The sequence below is a fragment of the Pristiophorus japonicus genome, chromosome 8, assembly GCF_044704955.1.
Source record: "Pristiophorus japonicus isolate sPriJap1 chromosome 8, sPriJap1.hap1, whole genome shotgun sequence".
NCBI lineage: Eukaryota > Metazoa > Chordata > Chondrichthyes > Pristiophoridae > Pristiophorus > Pristiophorus japonicus.
In genome coordinates this window covers 182,707,878-182,722,241 of record NC_091984.1, presented here as the reverse complement: position 1 = coordinate 182,722,241, position 14,364 = coordinate 182,707,878, and the positions used below count along the sequence as shown (strand labels likewise).

Sequence of the window (14,364 nt, the reverse complement as noted above, 5' to 3'; positions counted from 1 at the left end):
ATTTAATTTCAGTTCCTCTTTGCCTTCCTAATTGTTTTTTTGAGTTCTCTCCTAATCTCTTCGTATTCTCCCTAATTATCTACTCCCCTGCTGTCTATGGGCCCAAGTTTCCACAGGATAAAAAACGGGCACCCCTCCGAGCTGGGCGCCCGTTTTTCACGCCTAAAACGGCGCCAGAAAAAAAACACGCTATTCTCGAGCACTTTGCAGCTCCTTGTCTGTTTGGCGCGGCGCCCAGGGGGGCGGAGCCTACACTCGCGCCGATTTTGTAAGTGGGAGGGGGTGGGTACTATGTAAATTAGTTTTTTTCCTGCCGGCAATGCTGCGCGTGCACGTTGGAGCGTTTGCGTATGCTCAGTGTGAAAAAAAACATTGGCACTTGGCCATTTTTGTAGTTCTTTGCAGCTGTTTAATTTTTGAAAATTTTTTAATAAAAGCACATTGCCATCAGCACATCAGCACTGAGGCTTCCCTTCTCACTGTCTCCTTCCCCTCCCTCCCCTCCACGGCAACAAACGGCTGTCTCCTTCCCCTCCCTCCCCTCCACAACAACCATCCGCTGTCTCCTTCCCCTCCCTCCCCTCCACAACAACAAACCGCTGTCTCCTTCCCCTCCCTCCCCTCCACAACAACAAACCGCTGTCTCCTTTCCCCCCCTCCCGCTCAGCAGCACGAACGGCTTTCTCCCCCCCCCCCTCCCGCTCAGCGGCACGAACGGCTGCAGAATTCTCCCTGGCTGAAGCACTTTCACACAGGTAGGAAGATGGTTTATTTAATCTTTTCTTTGCTTATAAATGTTTATTCAGGTTGGATTTATTTGTATAATATTTATAGAAGTATAAATAAGGATTTATTGTAGAATTTAATGAGTTCCCTTCCCCCCTCCCCCCCCCACCTCGTTCTGGATGCCTAATTTGTAACCTGTGCCTGATTTTTTAATGTGTAGAACAGGTTTTTTCAGTTCTACAAAAATCTTCACTTGCTCCATTCTACTTTAGTTTGGAGTACGTTTTCACTGTGGAAACTTTCAAATCAGGCGTCAGTGGCCGGACACGCCCCCTTTTGAAGAAAAAATTCTGTTCCAAAGTAGAACTGTTCTACCTGACTAGAACTGCAGAAAAAAAAAATGTGGAGAATTGCGATTTCTAAGATAGTCCGTTCTCCACCAGTTGCTCCTAAAAATCAGGCGCAAATCATGTGGAAACTTGGGCCCTTTGTACTTAATGTATGCCTCGTTCCTTACCCTCAATTGTTCCCTTGTGGATGAATTCATCCATGGAGTCTCATTAGTGTTTAGTTTGTTCTTTCCTTTCAGCAGAATATATTGTTCCTGCATTCTGCTGAACACCGTTTTAAATGTTACCCAGTGCTGTTCTACATCGATTTTTGCCAATATTGTTAGCCATTTTATTTTCCCAAGTTCTATTCTCAGCCCCTCCAATCTATTACCCTGGTTTTCATCATACTTACGCTTTAAGATGATTATTGAGAAAGACGCATTATATTACGGTCATTATTGCCTAGATGTTCCTCTACTTTTACTTCTCTTATCTGTTCTGGTTCATTCCCCATTACTAGATCCAATAGCGAATCCTACCTTGTTGGGCTTTTTACATATTGGGTTCGAAAGGAATCCTGTACACATTGTAGGAATTCTATTCCCTTATCCCCTTTACCTCTTCTGTCCAATTTCAGGGTTGTTTAAATTAACCATGATTATTATTCTATGTTTTTACTCATTTTCCTAATTTGTCTGCATATTTCTTCCTCCACCTCCCTTCCACTATTAGGTGGTCTGTAGACTACACCTATTAGTGTGATTTATCCTTTATTCTCTTTGAATAGCTGTGAGCTAGAATGGATAAAATGTTTCCAAAAATATGCCACACTTGGGAATATATATGCTTCATCTCCACTACATCACTGACAGCAACAGCATGAAAAGCAAACCGGAACACATTTAACATCTAGCAAAAAGCAAATCTCAAAGTTCTGGGCTCTCCTGAAGTCTCTGGGTTCACATTTTGCTCACTGCCCCAATATTGGCAAGAATCCTTTATTCTTTCTATGTCCAATCAGATGCACCAGAAGCATGATTTCTGGCACTGTTTAGTGAATGTCTACATTAGATTGTTGCAATATAGAAGCCCCATCAGCAATCAGTGGATGATCACAAGGTGGAGCAGGATCCAGGGTGTGCATCAGATCAACACGTCTGAAATATTATTGAAAACATTTAGTACTTACCATCTATTGAATCATTCTCATAAAGAAGAACTTTTGATCCTTCCAGGACAATGTACTTCCGTTCCCAACCCTGTTGCCCTCGTTTCCCATTTCTGACAAAATGAAAAACTATAATAAGATGGCAGAATACAGCACACAGCAGCCATACATTTAGACAATGTTGAGAACCAACAAACCCTTCAAGATACTACAGCCAAGGACATTGACTGAAGCTTAGGCAGTAGCCATCCCCAAGAACAAAGGAACCACTCCCAAACACATTCTCAGAGAGACAGGATCAGATGATTATGTTAAGAATCTATTAGGAATCTTTAGCAGGAGGAGAATTTAACAATGAAATGGTTTGTGATATAGGGAAGAAAAATAATGACATTTATTGCACAAGCTTTGCAATTCTTGTGCTAATACTCAAGTCATCTCACTTCATCATGTGAGCCTCTTGTTTCTCACCACACTCTGATACATAGGAGAACAATCCCCTGGAGACAGAAAACCGAGGGTGGTACTCTACTTTCTGAACAGCTCATTAGTAAAGGCGCTGCGCAGTTAAATTCCTGATCTGTACTGAGGTAGCCGATCTAAGCCAGGACGGTAAAGGCTGGTGGGAAAGGGGCTGGGAAAACTGTACAATTGACCTCAGAGTCTAGTCTCGAGAGGAAATAAAAACACTTTGGTCCCTCTCCTGCTGGAAAGAGCACACATGTAGACATCAGGGGAGGATAGACTCAGATCCTGCTCGGAGCTCAAATAATTAAAAAAGCTTTCCAACAGTGTCTAAGCTCTCACTACAACTTGGGCAAGGTGCCAGTGGGCTGCTGGTGCCTGTGGAACCACACCCAGCACATATCAACAGCTTCAGAGCAAGGTGGGGAGTGGGGGGGGGGAAGAGGAAATTTGAGGGAGAGGAAGGAGCACAGCCTTCTGAAATAGGATACAACACCAGCTTCAATTGCCTCAAATCCAGACTGCCGCTGCATATATGTCAGCACACAGTGACATTATAAGCACACATGTACCTGGGGACATGCAGTGGCACGTCAAGTTTCAGAAGAAGCCAGAACATCAGTACAAACAGGTACTGAGTGATAACAATAACCCTGCATTTAACAGGTCTGCTTAAGAGGGGCAAACACTGGAACCAATTTTGAAATGTCTAGTTATTGGCTTCCTCTTAGTGTAGCATTAGAAGATAGGCATCATGAAGTATCTCTGACCAAGGCTGGGTAAGGAAATAGAAGGAAAATGAAGAAAAACTACTGAATTATTGCATCAAAAATTATTTGGCTTTAAACAATAGTCCTGTCACTCATATTAAAGCACACCCTCTTCCCTATCCATCTCATTGTTTGAAGCAAATGGTGAACAGTTTTTAAACAATACTAGCTTGCTTGAATCAGTTTGTTTTAGAGATGAATTTCAGCAAGGTAATCCCTCTTCATGAAAAAAACATTAGTAACTATAAATAAAAATGGAAATTACTGCTTATTGTTTTACTGAGCGATGCCTGCAAATTGCAGAACTTTGTGCATTTTCAAAAAATGTATGCTGAACATTCAGGTGTAGAATAGTGGATTCAAAACCCAGTTACAAGATTAGGGAGATTTGCAGTGAGATCACAAGTTTCATTGGGCCCACCATAAATAAATGGTTACATGACTTGTCCATTACTATCATGAGACAACAGAGTTTTGTTAGATTAACAGCTTTTATGTTGTTCCCCAAGTACAGAATAGCTTTTAAATATTTACATTTGTTGTAGATCTGGTAATCTATAGGACTGTGCGCTCTACATTTTTGTGAATAGATGGTGCTGAGAGAAGACTGGTGTGTCAAACTGTCTACTTCTACATTACAGTTCATTTCCATCTGTTTCCCTGCATCTCTATTCCTTCAGAAAGTTTCTTTTGTATTCTAATCTGAACAGAGTTATATTTTTCCATCTATCCTGTCAAATTGCGTGTAATTGGGCCACACTGCTAAGGTTCGATACTCCAGCCTGCTGCAAATACTCCCCTGAAATCGACACAGATTATGCATTTCCCTAATTCTAGTTTCTCCCTCTGGACTGAACTCCCATCCCACCCCACTGTCACTAGTTACTTTTGCATGTACAGGAAGAGACAAGATAATTTCTGCATTCAGCAGAGGGGTGGCGCTCTTACCCTAGCACCAGGTCCCTGAGATAAAAAGCAGCTCAAAAACAAAAGTGAGGAGGAGGAAAAAAAATGAAACATAGAAAATAGGTGCAGGAGTAGGCCATTCGGCCCTTCGAGCCTGCACCACCATTCAATATGATCATGGCTGATCATTCAGCTTAGTACCCCTATCCTGCTTTCTCTCCATACCCCTTGATCCCTTTAGCGGTCAGGGCCATATCTAACTCCCTCTTGAATATATCTAACGAACTGGCATCAACAACTCTCTGCGGTAGAGAATCCCACAGGTTCACCACTCTCTGAGTGAAGAAGTTTCTCCTCATCTCGGTCCTAAATGGCTTACCCCTTATCCTTAGACTGTGCCCCCTGATTCTGGACTTCCCCAACATTGGGAACATTCTTCCTGCATCTAACCTGTCCAGTTCCGTCAGAATTTTATATGAAAGGGACCCAGACAGAGAGAAAGATCCGAAAACACAAAGAGACAGATTATGAAGTAGAATTTTCATTATAGGCACACCCAGGGCAGGACTTATGAGTTCAGCCCCTAATAATTTTGTTTGAACACCCACCCATGCAGTAGGGTCCCTCAGAGCTCAGCACACCCTCAATACTGAACTCATGTGCAAATCTAGATTATGCGTTCAAGTCCTAGAGTAGGGCTCGAACCAATGGCATTTTGACTCAGAGGTGAGAATGCTACCAGTGCAAAAGAAACTTTATGATTTGACAAACTAACCCCATCGGCTCTGAAACAGAGCTACAATGGATTCGGTTTCCTTTTGTTTAAAACAAGTGACCATGGCTTTCCAGTCCACGTGAATATTGATGGCCTAGCAAGAGATCCAGCAGTTTTAAGAATTCAGGAACATATATGCAGACATCGGCAGACATCAAATGTCACAGCATGATGACATTTTGGACTAAAGACTTTGCCTTTCTAAAGCTTGAACTTAACCCATTTGTTATCTCCCGAGACAGAGTGCTCAAAAAGGGGAGATATGGATGTTACCTTGTGAACTAATTGTGGGTATTTCGATCTCAAATGTTAAAACATCATGTGGGCGAAATTGACCAGCCTTGCGCATGTTTTTTCAGCGATATTTCGCCTTTTTTGCCGGTAAAAGGTACTCACATAAATTGGCCAAAATTAATGACCGGCGGGTTTGAAATATCGCCAAAAAGTGGATCGACGACGTGCAACACCCCAAAAAAATGCAACCGCTTAAAATTGGCTGTTCGGCGAATCATAGAAACATAGAAAATAGGTGCAGGAGTAGGCTATTCGGCCCTTCGAGCCTGCACCGCCATTCAATGAGTTCATGGCTGAACATGCAACTTCAGTACCCCATTCCTGCTTTCTCACCATACCCCTTGATCCCCCTAGTATTAAGGACTTCATCTAACTCCTTTTTGAATATATTTAGTGAATTGGCCTCAACAACTTTGTGGTAGAGAATTCCACAGGTTCACCACTCTCTGGGTGAAGAAATTCCTCCTCATCTCGGTCCTAAATGGCTTACCCCTTATCCTTAGACTGTGTCCCCTGGTTCTGGACTTCCCCAACATTGGGAACATTCTTCCTGCATCTAACCTGTCTAAATCAGTCAGAATTTTAAACGTTTCGATGAGGTCCCCTCTCATTCTTCTGAACTCCAGTGAATACAAGCCCAGTTGATCCAGTCTTTCTTGATAGGTCAGTCCCGCCATCCCGGGAATCAGTCTGGTGAACCTTTGCTGCACTCCCTCAATAGCAAGAATGTCCTTCCTCAGGTTAGGAGACCAAAACTGTACACAATACTCCAGGTGTGGCCTCACCAAGGCCCTGTACAACTGTAGTAACACCTCCCTGCCCCTGTACTCAAATCCCCTCGCTATGAAGGCCAACATGCCATTTGCTTTCTTAACCGCCTGCTGTACCTGCATGCCAACCTTCAATGACTGATGTACCAAGACACCCAGGTCTCTTTGCACCTCCCCTTTTCCTAATCTGTCACCATTCAGATAATAGTCTGTCTCTCTGTTTTTACCACCAAAGTGGATAACCTCACATTTATCCACATTATACTTCATCTGCCATGCATTTGCCCACTCACCTAACCTATCCAAGTCGCTCTGCAGCCTCATAGCATCCTCCTCGCAGCTCACACTGCCACCCAACTTAGTGTCATCCGCAAATTTGGAGATACTACATTCAATCCCCTCGTCTAAATCATTAATGTACAGTGTAAACAGCTGGGGCCCCAGCACAGAACCTTGCGGTACCCCACTAGTCACTGCCTGCCATTCTGAACAGTCCCCATTTACTCCTACTCTTTGCTTCCTGTCTGCCAACCAGTTCTCAATCCATGTCAGCACACTACCCCCAATCCCATGTGCTTTAACTTTGCACATTAATCTCTTGTGTGGGACCTTGTCGAAAGCCTTCTGAAAGTCCAAATATACCACATCAACTGGTTCTCCCTTGTCCACTCTACTGGAAACATCCTCAAAAAATTCCAGAAGATTTGTCAAGCATGATTTCCCTTTCACAAATCCATGCTGACTTGGACCTATCATATCACCTCTTTCCAAATGCACTGCTATGACATCCTTAATAATTGATTCCATCATTTTACCTACTACCGATGTCAGACTGACCGGTCTATAATTCCGTGTTATCTCTCTCCCTCCTTTTTTAAAAAGTGGGGTTACATTGGCTACCCTCCACTCCATAGGAACTGATCCCGAGTCAATGGAATGTTGGAAAATGACTGTCAATGCATCCACTATTTCCAAGGCCACCTCAAGTACTCTGGGATGCAGTCCATCAGACCCTGGGGATTTATCTGCCTTCAATCCCATCAATTTCCCCAACACAATTTCCCGACTAATAAGGATTTCCCTCAGTTCCTCCTCCTTACTAGACCCTCCGACCCCTTTTATATCCGGAAGGTTGTTTGTGTCCTCCTTAGTGAATACTGAACCAAAGTACTTGTTCAATTGGTCCGCCATTTCTTTGTTCCCCGTTATGACTTCCCGATTCTGACTGCAGGGGACCTACGTTTGTCTTTACTAACCTTTTTCTCTTTACATATCTATAGAAACTTTTGCAATCCGTCTTAATGTTCCCTGCAAGCTTCTTCTCGTACTCCATTTTCCCTGCCCTAATCAAACCCTTTGTCCTCCTCTGCTGAGTTCTAAATTTCTCCCAGTCCCCGGGTTCGCTGCTATTTCTGGCCAATTTGTATGCCACTTCCTTGGCTTTAATACTGTCCCTGATTTCCCTTGATAGCCATGGTTGAGCCACCTTCCCTTTTTTATTTTTACGCCAGACAGGAATGTACAATTGTTGTAGTTCATCCATGCGGTCTCTAAATGTCTGCCATTGCCCATCCACAGTCAACCCCTTCAGTATCATTCGCCAATCTATCCTAGCCAATTCACGCCTCATACCTTCAAAGTTACCCTTCTTTAAGTTCTGGACCATGGTCTCTGAATTAACTGTTTCATTCTCCATCCTAATGCAGAATTCCACCATATTATGGTCACTCTTCCCCAAGGGGTCTCGCACAACGAGATTGCTAATTAATCCTCTCTCATTACACAACACCCAGTCTAAGATGGCCTCCCCCCTAGTTGGTTCCTCGACATATTGGTCTAAAAAACCATCCCTTATGCACTCCAGGAAATCCTCCTCCACCTTATTGCTTCCAGTTTGGTTAGCCCAATCTATGTGCATATTAAAGTCACCCATTATAACTGCTGCACCTTTATTGCACGCACCCCTAATTTCATGTTTGAAGCCCTCCCCAACATCACTACTACTGTTTGGAGGTCTGTACACAACTCCCACTAACGTTTTTTGCCCTTTGGTGTTCTGCAGCTCTACCCATATAGATTCCACATCATCCAAGCTAATGTCCTTCCGAACTATTGCCTCAATTTCCTCCTTAACCAGCAATGCTACCCCACCTCCTTTTCCTTTTATTCTATCTTTCCTGAATGTTGAATACCCCTGGATGTTGAGTTCCCAGCCCTGATCATCCTGGAGCCATGTCTCCGTAATCCCAATCACATCATATTTGTTAACATCTATTTGCACAGTTAATTCATCCACCTTATTATGGATACTCCTTGCATCAAGACCGTGGTTTCCACCGCGAATCCTCGTGCAATGCCGATTTTTACCGTTGGGTGCAATTTTATTGCTAATTTTACCCCCTTAAAAAATGGCGACGTTTTTAGTGGTATTTTTTCCGAAAAATCCATACTCAAGGTGAAAAAACGCCGCCTAAGAAAAGCTTGCGTTGATGCCCCAGAAACAGCAATAGGTATGAACAACTTTAACCTACAAAAAGATAAGTTGAAGTTTTTATTTTTTAATTCTTTTTCAGTGATTCATTAATTGAGTTTAGAGTGAATATTTTCTGATTTTTTATTTTTGCAATTATTTTTGCAATTTTTTGTGTGTTTGTTCCCCTCCCAGGGCCTGTATTTTTGGCGGTGATAGGCTAAAGTTGGTGAGGACCGTGGTTTCCACCGCGAATCCTCGTGCAATGCCGATTTTACCGTCGGGTGCAATTTTTTTGCTAATTTTACCCCCTTAAAAAATGGTGACATTTTTAGTGGTATTTTTTCCGAAAAATGGCGGGAAAAAATAGATATCGCCAAAAACTGAATTTCTAGCCCCATGATTAATCACTGAGCCTGGGCCTCACTTGTTTCTGAAATTGGAATTGATAAGATAAATTGACTCAAAAAGTGGAAATCTACCTCAAGTTTAAGGAGATAGTTAAATTTTCTTCATTAAAATAAACTGGTGGAAAGCAATTTAGCTGGTTTTGGGGTAATAAAATTAAACATTGACAAAAGCTGCAAAACTGCGATTTGGACTTTGGAAAAATTTTGATAAGACAGATGGACTGGGGCACAATATAACAATATTTTGGGGAAATAAAAGGTCCTCTAAAATAAACTAACAAAATGTGTTAATAACTTGGACCAAGTGGGAACATTTGATTTTTGTTTTAAAGATATGGGGCTGGATATTTGGTTGGATTGCGCCTGTTAGTACCCCGGAGAGGCGGTAATGGGTCTCGAAATACTTACCGCCAAAGCAGCTAGCTTCCAACACTCCACCGCGAAATTTGGTGCAGGTTTTGTGGCGGTGCAAACCACTACCGTCTCGCTCTAGTTTCATTCAGATCATGATGTCAGTCATCGTGCAACGTCCCGCTAGCGCCCCGGTCGCTAAATTAGGTGGAAACGCCGCATTTAACATCCATCACAAATCACGCCCGAAAAACCAGACGCTTCCACGCTCTGCTGGCGCTATCTGCAGCGTATTTTAAAATGAGGGAGGATCCTAAATCAGAGGTCACATTGAGTGCAACGTTTCATAGAAACATAGAAAGTAGGTGCAGGAGTAGGCCATTCGGCCCTTCGAGCCTGCACCACCATTCAATAAGATCATGGCTGATCATTCACCTCAGTACCCCTTTCCTGCTTTCTCTCCATACCCCTTGATCCCTTTAGCCGTAAGGGCCATATCTAACTCCCTCTTGAATATATCCAATGAACTGGCATCAACAACTCTCTGCGGGAGAGAATTCCACAGGTTAACAACTCTCTGAGTTAAGAAGTTTCCCCTCATCTCGGTCCTAAATGGCTTTCCCCTTATCCTTAGACTGTGACCCCTGGTTCTGGACTTCCCCAACATCAGGAACATTCTTCCTGCATCTAACCTGTCCAGTCCCGTCAGAATTTTATGTTTCTATGAGATCCCCTTTCATCCTTCTAAATTCCAGTGAATAAAGGCCCAGTTGATCCAGTCTCTCCTCATATGGATCAGCCATCCCGGGAATCAGTCTGGTGAACCTTCGCTGCACTCTCTCAATAGCAAGAACGTCGTTCCTCAGGTTAGGAAACCAAAACTGAACACAATATTCCAGGTGAAGCCTCACCAAGGCCCTGTACAACTTGCAGTAAGACCTCCCTGCTCCTATACTCAAATCCCCTAGTTTTGAAGGCCAACATGCCATTTGCCTTCTTCACCGCCTGCTGTACCTGCTTGCCAACTTTAAATGACTAATGTACCATGACACCCAGCTCTCGTTGCATCTCCCCTTTTCCTAATCTACTGCCATTCAGATAATATTCTGCCTTCATGTTTTTGCCACCAAAGTGGATAACCTCACATTTATCCACATTATATTGCATCTGGCATGCATTTGCCCACTCACCTAACCCTGCAGCCTCTTACCATCCTCCTCACAGCTCATACCGCCACCCAGCTTAGTGTCACCTGTAAACTTGGAGATATTACACTCAATTCCTTCATCTAAATCATTGATGTTTATTGTAAATAGCTGGTGTCCCAGCACTGAGCCCTGCAGCATCCCACTGGTCATTGCCTGCCATTCTGAAAAGGACTCATTTATCCCGACTCTCTGCTTCCTGCCTGCCAACCAGTTCTCTATCCACGTCAATACATTACAGACTATTACATACATTTGCACACTCTTATGTGGGACCTTGTCAAAAGCCTTTTGAAAGTCCAAATACACCACATCCACTGGCTCTCCCTTATCCATTCTACTAGTTACATCCTCAAAAAATTTCAGAAGATTTGTCAAGCATGATTTCCCTTTCATAAATCAATGCTGACTTGGACCGATCCTATCACTGCTTTCCAAATGTTCTGCTGTTTCACCTTTAATAATTGATTCCAACATTTTCCCCACTACTGATGTCAGGCTAACCGGTCTATAATTACTCGCTTGCTCTCTCCCTCCTTTTTTAAAAAGTGGTGTTACATTAGCTAACCTCCAGTCCATAGGAATTGATCCAGTCGATAGACTAATGGAAAATGATCACCAATGCATCCACTATTTCAAGGCCACTTCCTTAAGTACTCTGGGATGCAGGCTATCAGGCCCCGGGGATTTATCGGCCTTCAATCCCATCAATTTCCCTAACACAATTTCCTGACTAATACGGATTTCCTTCAGTTCCTCCTTCTCGCTAGACCCTCGGTCCCCTAGTATTTCCGGAAGGTTATTTGTGTCTTCCTTCGTGAAGACAGAACCAAAGTATTTGTTCAACTGGTCTGCCATTTCTTTGTTCCCCATTATAAATTCACCTGATACTGACTGCAAGGGACCTAAGTTTGTTTTCACTAATCTTTTTCTCTTCACATATCTATCCGCTCAGCATGCTGCGTGAGCCTGTCATAAAAGCGGCAGATTTATCGGTCATTACAGGGTCCTTACAACATCAGTGAAATAATTTAATGGGGGCATTACTAGTTCGCCAGTGTCACCTACTCCATGCTCTCGTTAGGCGGCATCAAGATGGAAGTGCTGTTGGCCATGTCGGGCCACAAATGAGTGGCTGTAGATGTCTGGACAGGAGGCCTTACCCCCAACCCCATGAGTTTACAGGCAGCAACGCTCATATCTTCAGCTCTCTAAGGAACGGTGTGTGAGAAGGCTCTGCTTCCGAAGGGAAGTGCTGACAGGGATATGCCATGTCCTACAGGCAGACCTGCAGCCTCACATCGGCACCAGGACTGTGCTGCCCATCGCAGTGAAGATCACTGTGGCGCTGACCCAGCTATGCCTCTGGCTCCATCCAGGCTGCATCAGGGGACATATGCAGCATCTCTCAATATGCTGCACATCGCTCCATTTGCCTCGTCACAATGGTTCTCTACGCCGGCAGAATGGATTTCATAACATTCCCAATGAGCAGGGAGAGCCAGAATGAGCGGGCACATGGGTTTGGCAGGATTGCGGGCTTCCCGAGGGTTCAAGGAGTCATTGACTGCACACACGTGGCTTTGCGACCACCATTCGACAACGCAGAGGTATTCAGAAAGCAAAAGGGATATCACTCTCTAAACGTGCAGCTGGTATGCTACCACACGCAGTGCATCCTCACAGTCCGCTATCCAGGGAGCACACATGATGCTTTCAACCTGCGTGATAGCACTGTGCCACGATTGTTTCGGCCACCACGGGAAGGGCGCAGCTGACTGCTCGGGGACAAAGGTTACGGCCTAGCCATCTGGCTAATGACTCCGCTCTGCAGCCCCACCACAGAAGCGGAGCATCTCACCAATGAGAGCCATGCGGCCACCCGCAACATCGAGCAGACAATAAAAGTGCTCAAGCAGCGTTTCCGCTTCCGATGCCTGCACCAGCTCTGGAGGCAGCCTTCAATACTCCCCTCAACAGGTGTCGGAATTCACTGTGGTGTGCTGCATGCTACACAACTTAGCCATCATGAGGGGCCAGGCATCGCCAGTGGGGATTGCACCCCCACCTCAGGAGGAGGAGAAGGACAAGGAATAGGAGCCTGGCGAGGCCCCGAATGGCCAGCGACACCAGGAAGAGCACCATCCACGGTGGATGCTGCCGGTGCAATAGCCACACATCAGCGGTTCATAATGGATTGGTTCTCTTGAACGGAGGACGTTGAGGGATGCAGCTAATACTGACCGCGATATGTGCCATGATAATGGTACACCTGCGTTAAAATCCACAATCATACACAAAAGGCCAATGCAAAACGGTTAAAGTAACATTTTACTTAGGATACCAACATCGTTATCTCAAACAAAACCAAACTCCCACCCAGCAAGTATCAAAACAAAACAAAACACAACATTCTGTTGAAACACCATCAAGCACAATGAAGTTAAACAATGTATCGACATATTTACAGCCATTATTTAAATTGGGAGTACATCTGTCCATGGTGGGCAAAGTCGTCACTCAGACTTTGCCTGAAATTTCCCACCCCTCACCTTTATCCCCCCTCCCACGCCTAGTTCTCCTCCTCAATGTGACCTCAGTACCTACAGCAAGGCTGCTTGAGGGCTGCTGTGTGTGTGGGGCATACAGTACAGACGGGCCTACCAGGACGCCCTGGACCCGGAAGGCCCGGCTGCGGACTCCACTGCCTTAGCATCGGCGGCAGCAGTCTGGGATTGCTCAGGTGTCGACCGTGGTAGGTGCAAACGCGGAGTGGTAGTGGTGGGAGCTGGAATGCTGAAGGACAACACCTTCCATTTCCAGGGGCCCACTGCCACTCACACGGGGCGGAGTGTCAGCATCCGGAGCACGATATGAGAGTATAACTTGCTGGCCTGCTTCGGCACCGTTACTTCCCCGTTGGACTGTGGGGAACAGAGAGGATGGCAGCAGTCCGTGATAGCATATCACACGGAGACTGACTCAGAACACACCGAGCCTGAAACTCAGCAGTCTGAGAGTTCATGGCAGCAATCACCGACAGCATCACATCACGAAGTTCTTGCATGGCTTGCGCCAGTGATACAATTGCTGCTGCACGTCAACCATGGCATGCGCCATCCCCTCTGGGACTCCGCTATCGCTCGTTGAGCCCATCTCCCTCTGTGAGCTGGCATGGATGGACTCCTGAGAGGCACAAGCAATGCTTGAGGCAGTCTCCACCACGATTGTGTCGATGCTCTGTGGGACCCTCTCCAATGCACCCATGATGTCAAGGTGCATTTGTGTGGTCTCCCTGGACATAACCACCAATCCAGGTCCACGTCTGCCTGTCTGTCAGCGGGACTCCTGGGCCGACTCAACCTCCGGGGAGCTGGGCTCAGAGCTTCCCCTCCCGCTGGGCGCTGCTGTAGGCCAATGGGGCCAAGAGCCACAGGCTCCTTTACCGATGTGGTTACCGAATTTGGTGGGACTGATGGCGTCTCCCACTCAGTGAGCACACTGCCATCCCCTCCCTTGTCATCCGTTGATGCCTCAGAGGCAGGCTGCAGCACTTCTGGCTGATCATCTGTAATTAGAAAGCAACAGACATGTGGTTAGCAGCAGGGGAGGGGACAGGGAGACAAGAGGAAGGTGGCATTGGATATCTATATGTAAAAGGGGTAGGCCATTTGATATCAGGGGTCAAGGCACTCTCATAAATCGCAATTCACATACAGTCA

The 14,364-nt window shown here is 45.2% G+C and overlaps 1 protein-coding gene across 3 annotated transcripts in view; it reads right to left on the bottom strand.

Annotated features, from left to right (window-relative positions):
* LOC139268860 (citron Rho-interacting kinase-like) overlaps window positions 1-14,364 on the bottom strand; it is a 336,825-nt gene that overhangs the window by 46,546 nt on the left and 275,915 nt on the right. For all 3 annotated transcript variants that reach the window (XM_070887645.1, XM_070887646.1, XM_070887647.1), the window contains one exon: window positions 2,248-2,339. In XM_070887645.1, the coding sequence (XP_070743746.1) occupies window positions 2,248-2,339 (92 nt within the window). The remainder of the gene's footprint in view (window positions 1-2,247; window positions 2,340-14,364) is intronic.